The 21,132-nt window shown below is 54.1% G+C and overlaps 1 protein-coding gene across 1 annotated transcript in view; it reads right to left on the minus strand.

Annotated features, from left to right (window-relative positions):
* The window catches only part of LOC140400217 (serine/threonine-protein phosphatase 2A 56 kDa regulatory subunit alpha isoform-like), a 135,464-nt gene that overhangs the window by 49,351 nt on the left and 64,981 nt on the right, over positions 1-21,132 (minus strand). The window contains exon 6 of the mRNA XM_072489686.1: positions 20,731-20,839. Coding sequence (XP_072345787.1) covers positions 20,731-20,839 — 109 coding nt within the window. The remainder of the gene's footprint in view (positions 1-20,730; positions 20,840-21,132) is intronic.

Below are 21,132 nucleotides of genomic sequence, written 5' to 3' on the forward strand. Positions count from 1 at the left end.
ACTGACCCAGTCCCCACACTGAACAGACTCTCACTGACCCAGTCCCCACACTGAACAGACTCTCACTGACCCAGTCCCCACACTGAACAGACTCTCACTGACCCAGTCCCCACACTGAACAGACTGTGACCCAGTCCCCACACTGAACAGACTCTCACTGACCCAGTCCCCACACTGAACAGACTGTGACCCAGTCCCCACACTGAACAGACTCTCACTGACCCAGTCCCCACACTGAACAGACTCTCACTGACCCAGTCCCCACACTGAACAGACTCTCACTGACCCAGTCCCCACACTGAACAGACTCTCACTGACCCAGTCCCCACACTGAACAGACTCTCACTGACCCAGTCCCCACACTGAACAGACTGTGACCCAGTCCCCACACTGAACAGACTGTGACCCAGTCCCCACACTGAACAGACTGTGACCCAGTCCCCACACTGAACAGACTGTGACCCAGTCCCCACACTGAACAGACTCTCACTGACCCAGTCCCCACACTGAACAGACTCTCACTGACCCAGTCCCCACACTGAACAGACTCTCACTGACCCAGTCCCCACACTGAACAGACTCTCACTGACCCAGTCCCCACACTGAACAGACTCTCACTGACCCAGTCCCCACACTGAACAGACTCTCACTGACCCAGTCCCCACACTGAACAGACTCTCACTGACCCAGTCCCCACACTGAACAGACTCTCACTGACCCAGTCCCCACACTGAACAGACTCTCACTGACCCAGTCCCCACACTGAACAGACTCTCACTGACCCAGTCCCCACACTGAACAGACTCTCACTGACCCAGTCCCCACACTGAACAGACTCTCACTGACCCAGTCCCCACACTGAACAGACTCTCACTGACCCAGTCCCCACACTGAACAGACTCTCACTGACCCAGTCCCCACACTGAACAGACTCTCACTGACCCAGTCCCCACACTGAACAGACTGTGACCCAGTCCCCACACTGAACAGACTCTCACTGACCCAGTCCCCACACTGAACAGACTCTCACTGACCCAGTCCCCACACTGAACAGACTCTCACTGACCCAGTCCCCACACTGAACAGACTCTCACTGACCCAGTCCCCACACTGAACAGACTCTCACTGACCCAGTCCCCACACTGAACAGACTCTCACTGACCCAGTCCCCACACTGAACAGACTGTGACCCAGTCCCCACACTGAACAGACTCTCACTGACCCAGTCCCCACACTGAACAGACTGTGACCCAGTCCCCACACTGAACAGACTCTCACTGACCCAGTCCCCACACTGAACAGACTCTCACTGACCCAGTCCCCACACTGAACAGACTCTCACTGACCCAGTCCCCACACTGAACAGACTCTCACTGACCCAGTCCCCACACTGAACAGACTCTCACTGACCCAGTCCCCACACTGAACAGACTGTGACCCAGTCCCCACACTGAACAGACTCTCACTGACCCAGTCCCCACACTGAACAGACTGTGACCCAGTCCCCACACTGAACAGACTCTCACTGACCCAGTCCCCACACTGAACAGACTCTCACTGACCCAGTCCCCACACTGAACAGACTGTGACCCAGTCCCCACACTGAACAGACTCTCACTGACCCAGTCCCCACACTGAACAGACTCTCACTGACCCAGTCCCCACACTGAACAGACTCTCACTGACCCAGTCCCCACACTGAACAGACTGTGACCCAGTCCCCACACTGAACAGACTCTCACTGACCCAGTCCCCACACTGAACAGACTCTCACTGACCCAGTCCCCACACTGAACAGACTCTCACTGACCCAGTCCCCACACTGAACAGACTGTGACCCAGTCCCCACACTGAACAGACTCTCACTGACCCAGTCCCCACACTGAACAGACTCTCACTGACCCAGTCCCCACACTGAACAGACTCTCACTGACCCAGTCCCCACACTGAACAGACTCTCACTGACCCAGTCCCCACACTGAACAGACTGTGACCCAGTCCCCACACTGAACAGACTCTCACTGACCCAGTCCCCACACTGAACAGACTGTGACCCAGTCCCCACACTGAACAGACTCTCACTGACCCAGTCCCCACACTGAACAGACTCTCACTGACCCAGTCCCCACACTGAACAGACTCTCACTGACCCAGTCCCCACACTGAACAGACTCTCACTGACCCAGTCCCCACACTGAACAGACTCTCACTGACCCAGTCCCCACACTGAACAGACTCTCACTGACCCAGTCCCCACACTGAACAGACTGTGACCCAGTCCCCACACTGAACAGACTCTCACTGACCCAGTCCCCACACTGAACAGACTCTGACTGACCCAGTCCCCACACTGAACAGACTCTCACTGACCCAGTCCCCACACTGAACAGACTCTCACTGACCCAGTCCCCACACTGAACAGACTCTCACTGACCCAGTCCCCACACTGAACAGACTCTCACTGACCCAGTCCCCACACTGAACAGACTCTCACTGACCCAGTCCCCACACTGAACAGGCTCTCACTGACCCAGTCCCCACACTGAACAGACTCTCACTGACCCAGTCCCCACACTGAACAGACTGTGACCCAGTCCCCACACTGAACAGACTCTCACTGACCCAGTCCCCACACTGAACAGACTGTGACCCAGTCCCCACACTGAACAGACTCTCACTGACCCAGTCCCCACACTGAACAGACTCTCACTGACCCAGTCCCCACACTGAACAGACTGTGACCCAGTCCCCACACTGAACAGACTCTCACTGACCCAGTCCCCACACTGAACAGACTCTCACTGACCCAGTCCCCACACTGAACAGACTCTCACTGACCCAGTCCCCACACTGAACAGACTCTCACTGACCCAGTCCCCACACTGAACAGACTCTCACTGACCCAGTCCCCACACTGAACAGACTGTGACCCAGTCCCCACACTGAACAGACTCTCACTGACCCAGTCCCCACACTGAACAGACTGTGACCCAGTCCCCACACTGAACAGACTCTCACTGACCCAGTCCCCACACTGAACAGACTGTGACCCAGTCCCCACACTGAACAGACTGTGACCCAGTCCCCACACTGAACAGACTCTCACTGACCCAGTCCCCACACTGAACAGACTGTGACCCAGTCCCCACACTGAACAGACTCTCACTGACCCAGTCCCCACACTGAACAGACTGTGACCCAGTCCCCACACTGAACAGACTGTGACCCAGTCCCCACACTGAACAGACTCTCACTGACCCAGTCCCCACACTGAACAGACTGTGACCCAGTCCCCACACTGAACAGACTCTCACTGACCCAGTCCCCACACTGAACAGACTGTGACCCAGTCCCCACACTGAACAGACTGTGACCCAGTCCCCACACTGAACAGACTGTGACCCAGTCCCCACACTGAACAGACTCTCACTGACCCAGTCCCCACACTGAACAGACTGTGACCCAGTCCCCACACTGAACAGACTCTCACTGACCCAGTCCCCACACTGAACAGACTCTCACTGACCCAGTCCCCACACTGAACAGACTCTCACTGACCCAGTCCCCACACTGAACAGACTGTGACCCAGTCCCCACACTGAACAGACTCTCACTGACCCAGTCCCCACACTGAACAGACTGTGACCCAGTCCCCACACTGAACAGACTCTCACTGACCCAGTCCCCACACTGAACAGACTCTCACTGACCCAGTCCCCACACTGAACAGACTCTCACTGACCCAGTCCCCACACTGAACAGACTGTGACCCAGTCCCCACACTGAACAGACTCTCACTGACCCAGTCCCCACACTGAACAGACTCTCACTGACCCAGTCCCCACACTGAACAGACTCTCACTGACCCAGTCCCCACACTGAACAGACTCTCACTGACCCAGTCCCCACACTGAACAGACTCTCACTGACCCAGTCCCCACACTGAACAGACTGTGACCCAGTCCCCACACTGAACAGACTCTCACTGACCCAGTCCCCACACTGAACAGACTGTGACCCAGTCCCCACACTGAACAGACTCTCACTGACCCAGTCCCCACACTGAACAGACTCTCACTGACCCAGTCCCCACACTGAACAGACTCTCACTGACCCAGTCCCCACACTGAACAGACTCTCACTGACCCAGTCCCCACACTGAACAGACTGTGACCCAGTCCCCACACTGAACAGACTGTGACCCAGTCCCCACACTGAACAGACTGTGACCCAGTCCCCACACTGAACAGACTCTCACTGACTCAGTCCCCACACTGAACAGACTCTCACTGACCCAGTCCCCGCACTGAACAGACTGTGACCCAGTCCCCACACTGAACAGACTCTCACTGACCCAGTCCCCACACTGAACAGACTCTCACTGACCCAGTCCCCACACTGAACAGACTCTCACTGACCCAGTCCCCACACTGAACAGACTCTCACTGACCCAGTCCCCACACTGAACAGACTCTCACTGACCCAGTCCCCACACTGAACAGACTCTCACTGACCCAGTCCCCACACTGAACAGACTGTGACCCAGTCCCCACACTGAACAGACTGTGACCCAGTCCCCACACTGAACAGACTCTCACTGACCCAGTCCCCACACTGAACAGACTCTCACTGACCCAGTCCCCACACTGAACAGACTCTCACTGACCCAGTCCCCACACTGAACAGACTCTCACTGACCCAGTCCCCACACTGAACAGACTGTGACCCAGTCCCCACACTGAACAGACTCTCACTGACCCAGTCCCCACACTGAACAGACTGTGACCCAGTCCCCACACTGAACAGACTGTGACCCAGTCTCCACACTGAACAGACTCTCACTGACCCAGTCCCCACACTGAACAGACTGTGACCCAGTCCCCACACTGAACAGACTCTCACTGACCCAGTCCCCACACTGAACAGACTCTCACTGACCCAGTCCCCACACTGAACAGACTCTCACTGACCCAGTCCCCACACTGAACAGACTCTCACTGACCCAGTCCCCACACTGAACAGACTCTCACTGACCCAGTCCCCACACTGAACAGACTGTGACCCAGTCCCCACACTGAACAGACTGTGACCCAGTCCCCACACTGAACAGACTCTCACTGACCCAGTCCCCACACTGAATAGACTCTCACTGACCCAGTCCCCACACTGAACAGACTCTCACTGACCCAGTCCCCACACTGAACAGACTCTCACTGACCCAGTCCCCACACTGAACAGACTGTGACCCAGTCCCCACACTGAACAGACTCTCACTGACCCAGTCCCCACACTGAACAGACTCTCACTGACCCAGTCCCCACACTGAACAGACTCTCACTGACCCAGTCCCCACACTGAACAGACTGTGACCCAGTCCCCACACTGAACAGACTCTCACTGACCCAGTCCCCACACTGAACAGACTCTCACTGACCCAGTCCCCACACTGAACAGACTCTCACTGACCCAGTCCCCACACTGAACAGACTGTGACCCAGTCCCCACACTGAACAGACTCTCACTGACCCAGTCCCCACACTGAACAGACTGTGACCCAGTCCCCACACTGAACAGACTCTCACTGACCCAGTCCCCACACTGAACAGACTCTCACTGACCCAGTCCCCACACTGAACAGACTCTCACTGACCCAGTCCCCACACTGAACAGACTCTCACTGACCCAGTCCCCACACTGAACAGACTCTCACTGACCCAGTCCCCACACTGAACAGACTGTGACCCAGTCCCCACACTGAACAGACTCTCACTGACCCAGTCCCCACACTGAACAGACTGTGACCCAGTCTCCACACTGAACAGACTCTCACTGACCCAGTCCCCACACTGAACAGACTGTGACCCAGTCCCCACACTGAACAGACTCTCACTGACCCAGTCCCCACACTGAACAGACTCTCACTGACCCAGTCCCCACACTGAACAGACTGTGACCCAGTCCCCACACTGAACAGACTGTGACCCAGTCCCCACACTGAACAGACTCTCACTGACCCAGTCCCCACACTGAACAGACTCTCACTGACCCAGTCCCCACACTGAACAGACTCTCACTGACCCAGTCCCCACACTGAACAGACTGTGACCCAGTCCCCACACTGAACAGACTCTCACTGACCCAGTCCCCACACTGAACAGACTGTGACCCAGTCTCCACACTGAACAGACTCTCACTGACCCAGTCCCCACACTGAACAGACTGTGACCCAGTCCCCACACTGAACAGACTCTCACTGACCCAGTCCCCACACTGAACAGACTCTCACTGACCCAGTCCCCACACTGAACAGACTGTGACCCAGTCCCCACACTGAACAGACTCTCACTGACCCAGTCCCCACACTGAACAGACTCACTGACCCAGTCCCCACACTGAACAGACTCTCACTGACCCAGTCCCCACACTGAACAGACTCTCACTGACCCAGTCCCCACACTGAACAGACTGTGACCCAGTCCCCACACTGAACAGACTGTGACCCAGTCCCCACACTGAACAGACTCTCACTGACCCAGTCCCCACACTGAACAGACTGTGTCCCAGTCCCCACACTGAACAGACTCTCACTGACCCAGTCCCCACACTGAACAGACTGTGACCCAGTCCCCACACTGAACAGACTCTCACTGACCCAGTCCCCACACTGAACAGACTGTGACCCAGTCTCCACACTGAACAGACTCTCACTGACCCAGTCCCCACACTGAACAGACTCTCACTGACCCAGTCCCCACACTGAACAGACTCTCACTGACCCAGTCCCCACACTGAACAGACTCTCACTGACCCAGTCCCCACACTGAACAGACTCTCACTGACCCAGTCCCCACACTGAACAGACTCTCACTGACCCAGTCCCCACACTGAACAGACTCTCACTGACCCAGTCCCCACACTGAACAGACTCTCACTGACCCAGTCCCCACACTGAACAGACTGTGACCCAGTCCCCACACTGAACAGACTCTCACTGACCCAGTCCCCACACTGAACAGACTGTGACCCAGTCTCCACACTGAACAGACTCTCACTGACCCAGTCCCCACACTGAACAGACTCTCACTGACCCAGTCCCCACACTGAACAGATTGTGACCCAGTCTCCACACTGAACAGACTCTCACTGACCCAGTCCCCACACTGAACAGACTCTCACTGACCCAGTCCCCACACTGAACAGACTCTCACTGACCCAGTCCCCACACTGAACAGACTCTCACTGACCCAGTCCCCACACTGAACAGACTCTCACTGACCCAGTCCCCACACTGAACAGACTGTGACCCAGTCTCCACACTGAACAGACTCTCTCCCAAGTGTGTATGTCCCTCTCTCTCTCCTCCTTCACCTTGGGGTGGAGGGGTAACAGAGGGGCGTGGTTGATTGAAACCAGCAGGCGTCTCCGAGTGCGGGATATCTTTGGGGAACCGCGTTTAATGGAAGCACGAGGAGGAGGTATTCCTGTTTCCAGCACCGAATTCCGACGATAATAACTCTTGGGCTTAATCGCTGAATTTAAGACGTATTTTGTTGGAGTTAAATTTAAATCGTTCCCCCAACCCCCAAGGTGTCATTAGAATGACTTAATGGACTTCTGAAATCTTTGCAGAGTTGAATACTCGACCGCACTGACGTCATCATCAAATGCAGCCAGAGGATTTAAATTTTTCCTCAAAGCGATATTGGTGGATTAACTCCACTCCTGGTGTTTCCACCATCTCTATGGAGACGCCACTGTTTAGTTCTGTGTTACAGCGTATTCCCACACACAGTCACCGCAACACTCCCCTTCCCTGTCATTTATACTGGATTTAGTTTAATCCCGTCAGTCGTAACAACAGCAATAGCGGTGAACTCATCCTGTCAGTCAAAGACAGAGACTGGGATTGGCGAAGAGACACACAGGATTGATAGACGGACAGTCCGATTTAATTAAATTAATTGATTCAAGCCTCAATACAGCCTTGGTTCAAACATGGACAAAAGAGCTGAATGCCAGAGGTGAGGCGAGAGTGACTGCCCTCGACATCGAGGCAGCGTTTGACCGAGTGTGACATCACGGAGCCCGAGCTACACTGGAGTCAGTGGGAATCAGGGGGAAAACTCTCCGCTGGTTGGAGTCAGACCCGGCACAAAGGAAGATGGTTGTGGTGGTTGGAGGTCAATCATCTCAGCTCCAGGACATCACTGCAGGAGTTCCTCAGGGTCGTGTCCTAGGCCCCAACCATCTTCAGCTGCTTCATCAATGAATGGGCAGCACGGTAGCATTGTGGATAGCACAATTGCTTCACAGCTCCAGGGTCCCCGGTTCGATTCGAGCTTGGGTCACTGTCTGTGCGGAGTCTGCACATCCTCCCCGTGTCTGCGTGGGTTTCCTCCGGGTGCTCCGGTTTCCTCCCACAGTCCAAAGATGTGCAGGTTAGGTGGATTGGCCATGATAAATTGCCCTTCGTGTCCAAAATTGCCCTTAGTGTTGGGTGCGGTTGCTGGGTTATGGGGATAGGGTGGAGGTGTGGACCTTGGGTAGGTTGCTCTTTCCAAGAGCCGGTGCAGACTCGATGGGCCGAATGGCCTCCTTCTGCACTGTAAATTCTATGACCTTCCTCCGATAATAACGTCAAAAGTGGGGATGTTGATTGTAAGGGGAAGAGATGGGCGTTCCTGAACCGCAAACGGGACTCCAGGATGGTGTGTTGCCTTCCTGGTGCTAGGGTCAAGGATGTCTCGGAGCGGTTGCAGGACATTCTGGAGGGGGAGGGTGAGCAGCCAGTGGTGGTGGTACACATCGGTACCAGCGACACAGGTAGGAAAAGGGATGAAGTCCTGAAAACAGAATAGAGGGAGTAAGGAAGATCGTAAGGTATCGATCTCAGGATTACGACCAGTGCCACGTGAAATATTAGGAAGTATCAGATGAATGCGTGGCTGAAGAGTTGGTGTGGAGGAGAGGGTGTCAGATTCCTGGGGCATTGGGACCGGTTCTGGGGGAGGTGGGACCTGTACAACCTGGGCAGGACTGGGACTGAAGTCCTTGGGGAGGGTGGAGGTACTTGCTAGAGCGGTTGGGGAGGGTTTAAACTTATATTAGAACATAGAACATACAGTGCAGAAGGAGGCCATTCAGCCCATCGAGTCTGCACCGACCCACTTAAGCCCTCACTTCCACCCTATCCCCGTAACCCAATAACCCCTCCTAACCTTTTTGGTCACTGAGGGGCAATTTATCACGGCCAATCCACCTAACCTGCACGTCTTTGGACTGTGGGAGGAAACCGGAGCACCCGGAGGAAACCCGCGCAGACACGGGGAGAACGTGCAGACTCCGCACGGACAGTCACCCAGCGGGGAATCGAACCTGGGACCCTGGCGCTGTGAAGCCACAGTGCTAACCACTTGTGCTACCGTGCTGCCCCCTATATGGCAGGGGAATGGGAACTTATGTAAGGATTCAGAGCAGGGGGAGAAATCAAGAAAAAGACAGAAAAGAGATAGGCGGAGAAACCTTGTAAAAAATAGTAGGGACGTTAAAAGGACTAGCCTTAAGGTTTTGAAACTGAACGCGTAGAGCATTTGAAATAAAGTGGGTGAATTAGTTGCGCAGATAGACGTGAAGGGATATGATATGTTGGGGATTATAGAGACATGGTCCCAAGGTGACCAAGGATGGGAACTAAACATTTGAGGGCTACCCAGTTTTTAGGAAGGACAGACAGAAAGGAAAAGGTGGTGCAATTGCTTTGTTGATTAAAGAAGATATTGATACAATATTGAGGAAAGGTATTTGCACAGATGATGTGGAAGGTGGTATATTCATAGGGATGGTGTACAGACCACCAAACTGCAGTTGGGAATTAGACAGGAAATCAGTGATGCTTGTGATAAAGGAACATCTGTGATTATGGCCGACTTTAATCTTTATATTGGTTGGGTGACTCAAATTAGTCACAGTACAATAGAGGAGGAATTTCTGGAGAGTCTACGGGATGGTTTTCTGGACCAATATGTTGAGGAACCAACAAGGAAGCACGCCATCTTGGGCTGGGTGTTGTGCAAGGAGAAAGGATTAGTTGGCAATCTAGTTGTGAGAGATCCCTCGGGGAGGAGTGACCATAATATGGTCGAATTCTTTATCAAGGTGAATAGTGAGGTAGCAGATTCTGAGACCAGGGTCCTGAACCTCAATAAAGGAAACTGCGATGGTGTGAGGCATGAGCTGGCTGTGACTGTCTGGGAAACATTACTGACAAGCAGGACAGCGGACAGGCATTCAAGGAACGAATAGGTGAACTCCAAAAGTTCAGCTATCAAAAGTTTATTCCTATTTGGCACAAGAGTGGAAAGGGAACTATGGCTAAATCATGGCTTAGACGGGAAATTAGAGACAGTATTAGATTCAAAGAGGCATACAAATGAGCAAAAAAAAGTAATAGACCCGAGGATTGGGAACATTTAAAATTCAGTAAAGGCGGATCAAGGGATTGATTAAGAAGGGGGAAATACAATTTGAAAGTAAGCTAGCGGGGGACGTAAAAACTGACTGTAAAAGTTTCTGTAGGTGTGTAATGAAAAACAGATCGATAAAAACTAATGTAGACTCCTGACAGTCAGAAACGGGGGTAATTCATAACGTGAACAAAGAAATGGCTGAGGAACTAAATTCAAACTTTGCTTCTGTCTTCACAAAGGAAGACATGAATAATGTACCCGGAGTTCAGAGAATGTTTTTTTTTTAAACTATTGGTAAAGAAATGGTTTTGGGGAAATTAATGGGATTGAAGGCGGATAAATCTCCAGGGCCGGATAATCTTCGTCCCAGTGGCTTTGAAAGCAGTTTCGCTGGCTTTGAAAGCAGACCAAGGCAGGCCAGCAGCACGGTTCAATTCCCGTATCAGCCTCCCCGAACAGGCGCCGGAATGTGGCGACTAGGGGCTTTCCCCAGTAACTTCATTTGAAGCCTACTTGTGACAATAAGCGATTTTCATTTCATTCAGTGTACTTAAGAAAGTGGCCCCAGAAATAGTCGATCCAGTGGCGGTCATTTTCCAAAGTTCTTTGGACTCGGGAATGGTTCCTACAGATTGGAGGGTAGCGAACGTAACCCCGCTATTCAAAAAGGGAGGTGGAGAGAAAACAGGCAACTATAGACCAGCCAGCCCAACGTCGGTAGTAGGGAAGTTGTTGGAGTCCATTATCAAGGATTTCATAGCACTGCATTTGGAAAGCAGGGGTGTAATCGGAGTCAGCATGGATTTACAAAAGGGAAATCATGCTTGACAAATCTACTGGAATTCTTTGACGATGAAACCAGTAGAGTTGACCAGGGAGAACCGGTGGATGTGGTTTATTTAGACTTTCGGAAGGCTTTCGACAAGGTCTCACACAGCAGATTAATATGTAAAGTTAAAGCGCGTGGGATTGTGGGTAGTGTCTCGAGATGGTTAGAAAGCTGGTTCGCAGACAGGAAGCAAAACGTTGGAATAAATGGGTCTTTTTACCAGGCAGTGACTAGTGGGGTACTGTTGGGACCCCAACGGTTCACATTATATATTAATGATTTGGATGAGGGAACTACATGTATTATCTCCAAATTTGCAGACGGTACAAAGTTGGATGGGAGGGTGAGCTGTGAGGAGGATACAGAGATGCTTCAGCAGGATTTGGACAGGCCGAGTGAGTGGGCAAATAGATGGCCGATGCAGTATAATGTGGATAAATGTGAGGTTATCCGCTTCGGTAGCAAAAATAGGAAGGCAGATTATTATTTGAATGGGTGTAAATTGAGAGAGGCGGATACTCGACTTCCGGGTGCGGCGATGACCAGCTGAGTCGCACGTTTCGGCAGCTCCCGGTGAAACGGACTTTTGGGCTCTTGATAGGAGCCCCAACGGCAATTTTGACGGCTAAAAACACTGTGCGGTAAACCAGAAGGGAATCCCCCCTGGATACGGATGGAAAAAGGAGGAGAAAGTGGCCAGATTGCAGTGGATCCTTTAGAACAGCGGCAAGGAAGGCAAGCAAAAACCAAGATGGCGTCGGAAGGTGGCAGTTTAACATGGGGCCCTGAACAACAAGAGTTCTTGAAATGCTGTGTGGAAGAGATCAAAAAGGAAATGAAGAAAGAGCTGTTGGCCCCGATACTACAGGCGATCGAAGGGCTAAAGGAGGAACAAAAGACCCAGGAGCGGGAGCTTCGGGTCGTGAAGGCAAAGGCAGCCGAGAATGAGGACGACATACAGGGCCTGGTGGTGAAGACGGAGACGCAGGAGGCACATCAGAAACGATGTGTGGAAAGGTTGGAGGCACTGGAAAACAACGCAAGGAGGAACAACCTGAGGATTCTTGGTCTTCCTGAAGGTGTGGAGGGAGCGGACGTCGGGGCATATGTGAGCATGATGCTGCACTCGTTAATGGGAGTGGAGGCCCCGGCGGGTCCGTTGGAGGTGGAGGGAGCATACCGAGTGATGGCGCGAGGACCGAGAGCAGGAGAAATTCCCAGAGCCATAGTGGTGAGATTCCTCCATTTTAAGGATAGAGAAATGGTCCTTAGATGGGCGAAGAAAACTCGGAGCAGTAAATGGGAGAACGCGGTGATCCGCGTTTATCAAGACTGGAGTGCGGAGGTGGCGAGAAGGAGGGCGAGCTTTAATCGGGCCAAGGCGGTGCTTCATAAAAAGAAGATAAAATTTGGAATGCTGCAACCGGCAAGACTGTGGGTCACATATCGAGGGAGGCACCACTACTTTGAGACGGCGGATGAAGCGTGGACTTTTATTGTGGAAGAAAAACTGGAATGAGCGGGTTATTAAAAAGAACGTTTGAACAAAGTGGTGGGGCGAATGTGGGGGGCAAAGAGGGGTTTTATGTACTAATCCTGCGATGTGGTAACTTTTCTCTCTCCCACAGGTGGTGATGGGGGGGGAGGAGGGGAGGTGGAGGAGATGGGGCGTTGGCCATTGGGGGCGGGGCCAAGGGAGAAGCGCGGGCTTGGTTCCCGCGCTATGATAATCATGGCGGGAATAGAGAAGCAGGAAGGAGGGGGCGTCGCACGGTGCGAGCCGAGGTCACGGGGGGAAGCCGAGGTCGGCCAGAGTTTGCTGACTTCTGGGAGCAACATGGGGGAGTAATTACGCTAGCGGGGGATCTAGCGGGGGGGGGGTGGGAGGGGGGAATTACTGGGTTGCTGCTGCTGGGGAGAGGGGGAGCTGGTACGGGAGAGGATGGGCGGGGGGGCACCGCCTGGGGGAGATACAGCTGCGTGGGAACCGGGTGAGGAGCTGGAAAAAGGTGATGGCTAATCGACAAAGGGGGGGGGGTGGGTAGGAAGCCCCCCAACTCGGCTGATCACGTGGAACGTGAGAGGGCTGAACGGGCCGATAAAGAGGGCACGGGTACTCGCACACCTTAAGAAACTTAAGGCAGATGTGGTTATGTTACAGGAAACGCACCTGAAACTGATAGACCAGGTTAGGCTACGCAAAGGATGGGTGGGGCAGGTGTTCCATTCGGGGCTAGATGCGAAAAACAGGGGGGTGGCTATATTAGTGGGGAAGCGCGTAATGTTCGAGGCAAAGACTATAGTGGCGGATAACGGGGGCAGATACGTGATGGTGAGTGGCAAACTACAGGGGGAGACGGTGGTTTTGGTAAACGTATATGCCCCGAACTGGGATGATGCCAATTTTATGAGGCGGATGCTAGGACGCATTCCGGACCTGGAGACGGGAAAGCTGATAATGGGGGGAGACTTTAACACGGTGTTGGAACCAGGGCTGGATAGGTCGAAGTCCAGGACTGGAAGGAGGCCGGCAGCAGCCAAGGTACTTAAAGATTTTATGGAGCAGATGGGAGGTGTAGACCCGTGGAGATTTAGCAGACCTAGGAGTAAGGAGTTCTCGTTTTTCTCCTATGTCCATAAAGTCTACTCGCGAATAGACTTTTTTGTGCTGGGTAGGGCATTGATCCCGAAGGTGAGGGGAACGGAGTATACGGCTATAGCCATTTCGGATCACGCTCCACACTGGGTGGACTTGGAGATAGGGGAGGAAACAGGAGGGCGCCCACCCTGGAGAATGGACATGGGACTAATGGCAGATGAGGGGGTGTGTCTAAGGGTGAGGGGGTGCATTGAAAAGTACTTGGAACTCAATGATAATGGGGAGGTCCAGGTGGGAGTGGTCTGGGAGGCGTTGAAGGCGGTGGTTAGAGGGGAGCTGATATCAATAAGGGCACATAAAGGGAAGCAGGAGAGTAAGGAACGGGAGCGGTTGCTGCAAGAACTTTTGAGGGTGGACAGACAATATGCGGAAGCACCAGAGGAGGGACTGTACAGGGAAAGGCAAAGGCTACATGTAGAATTTGACTTGCTGACTACGGGCACTGCAGAGGCACAATGGAGGAAGGCACAGGGTGTACAGTACGAATATGGGGAGAAGGCGAGCAGGTTGCTGGCACACCAATTGAGGAAAAGGGGAGCAGCGAGGGAAATAGGGGGAGTGAGGGATGAGGAAGGAGAGATGGAGCGGGGAGCGGAGAGAGTGAATGGAGTGTTCAAGACATTTTATAAAAAATTATATGAAGCTCAACCCCCGGATGGGAGGGAGAGAATGATGGGCTTCTTGGATCGGCTGGAATTTCCCAAGGTGGAAGAGCAGGAAAGGGTGGGACTGGGAGCACAGATCGAGGTAGAAGAAGTGGTGAAAGGAATTAGGAGCATGCAGGCGGGAAAGGCCCCGGGACCGGATGGATTCCCAGTCGAATTCTATAGAAAATATGTGGACTTGCTCGCCCCGGTACTGACGAGGACCTTTAATGAGGCAAAGGAAAGGGGACAACTGCCCCCGACTATGTCTGAAGCAACGATATCGCTTCTCTTAAAGAAGGAAAAGGACCCGCTACAATGCGGGTCCTATAGACCTATTTCCCTCCTAAATGTAGATGCCAAGATCCTGGCCAAGGTAATGGCAATGAGAATAGAGGAATGTGTCCCGGGGGTGGTCCACGAGGACCAAACTGGGTTTGTGAAGGGGAGACAGCTGAACACGAATATACGGAGGCTGCTAGGGGTAATGATGATGGCCCCACCAGAGGGGGAAACGGAGATAGTAGTGGCGATGGATGCCGAGAAAGCATTTGATAGAGTGGAGTGGGATTATTTGTGGGAGGTGTTGAGGAGATTTGGTTTTGGAGAGGGGTATGTTAGATGGGTGCAGCTGTTGTATCGGGCCCCAGTGGCGAGCGTGGTCACGAATGGACGGGGATCTGCATATTTTCGGCTCCATAGAGGGACAAGGCAGGGATGCCCTCTGTCCCCATTATTGTTTGCACTGGCGATTGAGCCCCTGGCGATAGCGCTGAGAGGTTCCAAGAAGTGGAGGGGAGTACTTAGGGGAGGAGAAGAACACCGGGTATCTTTGTATGCGGATGATTTGCTACTATACGTGGCTGACCCGGCGGAGGGGATGCCAGAAATAATGCGGATACTTGGGGAGTTTGGGGATTTTTCAGGGTATAAATTGAACATGGGGAAAAGTGAGTTGTTTGTGGTGCATCCAGGGGAGCAGAGTAGAGAAATAGAGGACTTTCCGCTGAGGAAGGTAACAAGGAACTTTCGTTATCTGGGGATCCAGATAGCTAAGAATTGGGGCACATTGCATAGGTTAAATTTAATGCGGTTGGTGGAACAGATGGAGGAGGATTTCAAGAGATGGGATATGGTATCCCTGTCACTGGCAGGGAGGGTGCAGGCGGTTAAGATGGTGGTCCTCCTGAGATTCCTCTTTGTGTTTCAGTGCCTCCCGGTGGTGATCACGAAGGCTATTTTTAAAAGGATTGAAAAGAGTATCATGGGTTTTGTGTGGGCTGGGAAGACCCCGAGAGTGAGGAAGGGATTCTTACAGCGTAGCAGGGATAGGGGGGGGCTGGCACTACCGAGCCTAAGTGAGTATTATTGGGCCGCTAATATTTCAATGGTGAGTAAGTGGATGGGAGAGGAGGAGGGAGCGGCGTGGAAGAGATTAGAGAGGGCGTCCTGTAGGGGGACTAGCCTACAGGCTATGGTGACAGCCCCATTGCCGTTCTCACCGAGGAACTACACCACAAGCTCGGTGGTGGTGGCTACACCGAAGATTTGGGGACAGTGGAGACGGCATAGGGGAAAGACTGGAGCCTTGGGGGGGTCCCCGATAAGAAACAACCATAGGTTTGCCCCGGGGGGAATGGATGGGGGATATGGAATGTGGCAAAGAGCAGGAATAACGCAACTGAAAGATCTGTTTGTGGATGGGAAGTTCGCGAGTCTGGGAGCGCTGACCGAGAAATATGGGTTGCCCCAAGGGAATGCATTCAGGTATATGCAACTGAGGGCTTTTGCGAGGCAACAGGTGAGGGAATTCCCGCAGCTCCCGACACAAGAGGTGCAGGACAGAGTGATCTCAAAGACATGGGTGGGGGATGGTAAGGTGTCAGATATATATAGGGAAATGAGGGACGAAGGGGAGATTATAGTAGATGAACTAAAAGGGAAATGGGAAGAAGAGCTGGGGGAGGAGATCGAGGAGGGGCTGTGGGCAGATGCCCTAAGCAGGGTAAACTCGTCGTCCTCGTGTGCCAGGCTAAGCCTGATTCAGTTTAAGGTATTACACAGGGCACATATGACTGGAGCACGGCTCAGTAAATTTTTTGGGGTGGAGGATAGGTGTGCGAGGTGCTCGAGAAGCCCAGCGAATCATACCCATATGTTTTGGTCATGCCCGGCACTACAGGGGTTTTGGATGGGGGTGACAAAGGTGCTTTCAAAAGTAGTAGGAGTCTGGGTCGAACCAAGCTGGGGGTTGGCTATATTTGGGGTTGCACAAGAGCCGGGAGTGCAGGAGGCGAGAGAGGCCGATGTTTTGGCCTTTGCGTCCCTAGTAGCCCGGCGTAGGATATTGCTAATGTGGAAAGAAGCCAAGCCCCCGGGGGTGGAGACCTGGATAAATGACATGGCGGGGTTTATAAAGCTAGAGCGGATTAAGTTCGTCCTAAGGTGGTCGGCTCAAGGGTTCACCAGGCGGTGGCAACCGTTCGTCGAATACCTCGCAGAAAGATAGACGGAATGGAAAAAAGAAGGCAGCAGCAGCAGCCCAGGATCGGGGGGGGGGGGGGGGGGACCAGAAGGACTCTCAGGGTTGTTAATATATACTGTATAGTATGTATAGGTCGTTGCTGCAGATAATTATACATTGGACTGTTAAATTATATTTTTGGAGAGTGTTACTTGTGATAAGGTAGTTGCCAATTAGGGCTAGTTTTCATTTTTGTTATTTATTATTTATTCATTTTTTGTTTATAAAATAGGTCATTGTTATTTGTGTTGTTATAATATTGTGTAAAGGATGCACAATGTACTGTGTTGGTTGACCAAAAATTTTCAATAAAATATTTAATTTAAAAAAAGAGAGGCGGATGCTCAGCGAGACCTTGGTGTCCTCGTGCATCAGTCGCTGAAAGTAAGCGCGCAGGTACAGCAGGCAGTAAAGAACATAGAACATACAGTGCAGAAGGAGGCCATTCGGCCCATCGAGTCTGCATCGACCCACTTAAGCCCTCACTTCCACCCTATCCCTGTAACCGAATGACCTTTTTGGACACTATGGGGCAATTTATCACGGCCAATCCACCTAACCTGCACGTCTTTGGACTGTGGGAGGAAACCGGACCACCCGGAGGAAACCCACGCACACACGGGGAGGACGTGCAGACTCCGCACAGACAGTGACCCGGCGGGGAATCGAACCCGGGACCCTGGCGCTGTGAAGCCACAGTGCTGACCACTGTGCTACCGTGCTACCCGAAGAAGAGAAATGATATGTTGGCCTTCATAGCGAGAGGATTTATCGTCTTTGGAACTCTTTGCCACAGAGGAGGCAGAGTCCTTGTGTACATTTAAGGCTGAGATAGATTCTTGATCAGTCAGGGAATCCAGGGTTGCTGGGCAAGGGCAGGAAAGTGGACGTGAGGATTGTCGAATCAGCCATGATCCCATTGAATGGTGAAGCAGGCTCGAGGGCCCGAAGGCCCCACTCCTGTTTCTTGTGGTCTTATCTCGCCAACTCTCCTTCGACAGCAGTTCCAAACCCGCCACCTCTACCGCCTGGAAGGACGAGGGCAGCAGGCGCGCGGGGAACCCCAGCACCTCGGAGTTCCTCACCAACCGGACTCGGAAATATATCGGCCGTTCCTCCACTCTGGCTGGGGGTCAAAGTCCTTCCCTAACAGCACGGTGGGTGTACCTACACCACACGGGGACTGCGGCGGGTTCAAGATGGCGGCTCTCCCACCGCCCTCTCGAGGGGTTGTGCAGGTGAGGTGGGGTTTATGGGGGCATGGCGAGGGGGGAGTGGGCCGAGGTAGGGGGCTCTTTCAAAGGGCCGGTGCAGACTCGATGGGCCGAATGGCGGAAGATTAGGGATGGGCAATAAATGACGGGCCTAGTCAGCGACGCCCGCAAAAACCACTTTTTTTTAAAAAGTCAGCCGCTTTGTGGTTTCCGACCCGTTCCACATTCAGTGAGCGCCCTCTGGCAGAATGTGAGAGAACTGCATCTCGGAAGGGGACCAAGCGGTCCTTAACGCTGGACTTCCCCCACTAACAAGTGGGGTGACGCAGCCTTGGGAGGGCAGAGAGTCTCTCTCCACCCCCTCCACCCCCCCCCCCCCCCCCCACCCCCCCCCCTCACCCTCAGAGGACGGAGCCGGGACACAAGAGCGGAGCGAAGGAACAAAACCCTTTGCCAAGGTGCTGAGGTGGGACTGAGAGAGGGGGCAGAGCCTGGAGGGGGCAGAGCCTGGAGGGGGGCAGAGCTCGGAGGGGGCAGAGCTCGGAGGGGGCAGAGCCTGGAGGGGGCAGAGCCTGGAGGGGGCAGAGCCTGGAGGGGGCAGAGCCTGGAGGGGGGCAGAGCTCGGAGGGGGCAGAGCTCGGAGGGGGCAGAGCCTGGAGGGGGCAGAGCCTGGAGGGGGCAGAGCTCGGAGGGGGCAGAGCTCGGAGGGGGCAGAGCTCGGAGGGGGCAGAGCTCGGAGGGGGCAGAGCTCAGAGGGGGCAGAGCTCGGAGGGGGCAGAGCTCGGAGGGGGCAGAGCTTGGAAGGGGCAGAGCTCGGAGGGGGCAGAGCTTGGAGGAGGCAGAGCTCGGAGGGGGCAGAGCCCGGAGGGGGCAGAGCTCGGAGGGGGCAGAGCTCGGAGGGGGCAGAGCTCGGAGGGGGCAGAGCTTGGAAGGGGCAGAGCTCGGAGGGGGCAGAGCTTGGAGGAGGCAGAGCTCGGAGGGCGCAGAGCTCGGAGGGCGCAGAGCCTGGAGGGGGCAGAGCTCGGAGGGGGCAGAGCCTGGAGGGGGCAGAGCTCGGAGGGCGCAGAGCTCGGAGGGCGCAGAGCCTGGAGGGGGCAGAGCTCGGAGGGGGCAGAGCTCGGAGGGGATAGCAGCCGGTCTTCAGATCCTACTCAGCAGCTCACCCCACATTAGAATTAAGGGGCAATTTAGCGCGGCCAATCTACTTACCCTGCACATCTTTGGGTTGTGGGGGTGAGACCCACGGAGAGAATGTGCAAACTCCACACGGACAGTGACCCGGGACCGGGATCGAACCCGGGACCTCGGCGCCGTGAGGCAGCAGTGCTAACCACTGCGCCACCCCTGCCGCCACCCCACTGTCTGGAAACCTATCGAACTGTGTCTGGAATGTGCTCAATGATGGGAGTCTTCACAATCCCCCCCCCCCCCCGGGTAGCGAATTCCAACAATTTTTCAGCCTCCCCCCCACACACACACACACACACACACACACACACACACACACACACACACACACACACAATCTTCCCTCAGGTGAGTCAATGTAGGCAGCGTCTAGAATGGGAGAGCACGTACATGGAAGTCATTTACCGAGCAGGAAGAGGCCATTCGGCCCATCTGTCCCATTGCACCCCCCCCCTACCCACCATACTGTCCCCGAATCCCGTCAAGTTTACCTGCCTGGAGCGCCCATCCCGTTTCCTGCAGAAACCGCTCAACGTCTCCGCTCCCGCCCCGCACGTGGGCAGCGGGTTCGAGCCCGTTACCCCCCCGGAGCGGCGCAGTGCCTAGCACCGCTGCCACACGGCGCCAGGGTTCGATCCTGGCTCTGGGTCACTGTCCTTGTGGAGTTTGCACTTTCTCCCTGCGTCTGCGTGGGTCTCACGCCCCCCCCCCCCCCCCCACCCCAACCCAAAAAGATGGATTGGTCAGGTTAAAATTGCCCCTTAATTGGAATTTTTAAAAAAAAGGTCTTCCTCCCGATCCGCCCTTACCCCAAAATTTGTGCCCCTCCCCCTCTACAATTCTTCAGCCAATGGGGAACAGCTATTCCTTCACCTCTGATATCCAAACCACGCATCATCTTGTCCACCCCTATCAAATCTCCCCCCTCGATCCCTCCCGCTCCGACCCCAGCTCCTCCGTCCAGAACCTGCCAGCTGAAATCTTCCTCGTCCCCAGGGCTAAATCTCCCTCTGCGCCGTCTCCCTCTCTCCCTCCCTCTCTCTCTAGAGGACCCTCACTTCCTTGCACGCGTAACGGGAGAGGATAAAACATGTGGGGGGTAAACGGCGGGGAAGGGGTTTTTCCGAGAAAGGGGGGGGTGGAAAAGAAACGAGAGATTTCTAACGCCGCTCCCACATTGCCTGCTCCCGTGCCCTCACCCCGTACCTGTGCGTGAAAGAGCGAGAGAGTCCTTGACGTGTGCAGTGGTATCAGTACACGCAGCAGAAACTGCTTGTGCTCAGCTTTGAGTGGAAGAGCAAAGCCATTGATGATGCTGCATTGGGAGAGAAAAGACTTTAAATATCGGAGGATATCGTCGCTTAACATCGCTCAAACCGACAATTTTCAACGCTACAAGAGGGGGCAGGGGGATGAGAACAGAGGATGGGTTTTAGCTCAGGTACCTTACCCCGTCAACCTTCCCCCCCCCCTCCCCCCAACAGGGCTGAACCCCAGGCGCGCTTCGCGTTCGGCGGTATAACTCTGCTCTTAAAGAGCTGGGCCCGCGTCGGCCACCGGGTCATGCGTGATCTGCCGGTGCCCAGCGGGCACGGGGGAGGGGCAATT

This window comes from Scyliorhinus torazame, chromosome 24 (assembly GCF_047496885.1).
Source record: "Scyliorhinus torazame isolate Kashiwa2021f chromosome 24, sScyTor2.1, whole genome shotgun sequence".
NCBI lineage: Eukaryota > Metazoa > Chordata > Chondrichthyes > Carcharhiniformes > Scyliorhinidae > Scyliorhinus > Scyliorhinus torazame.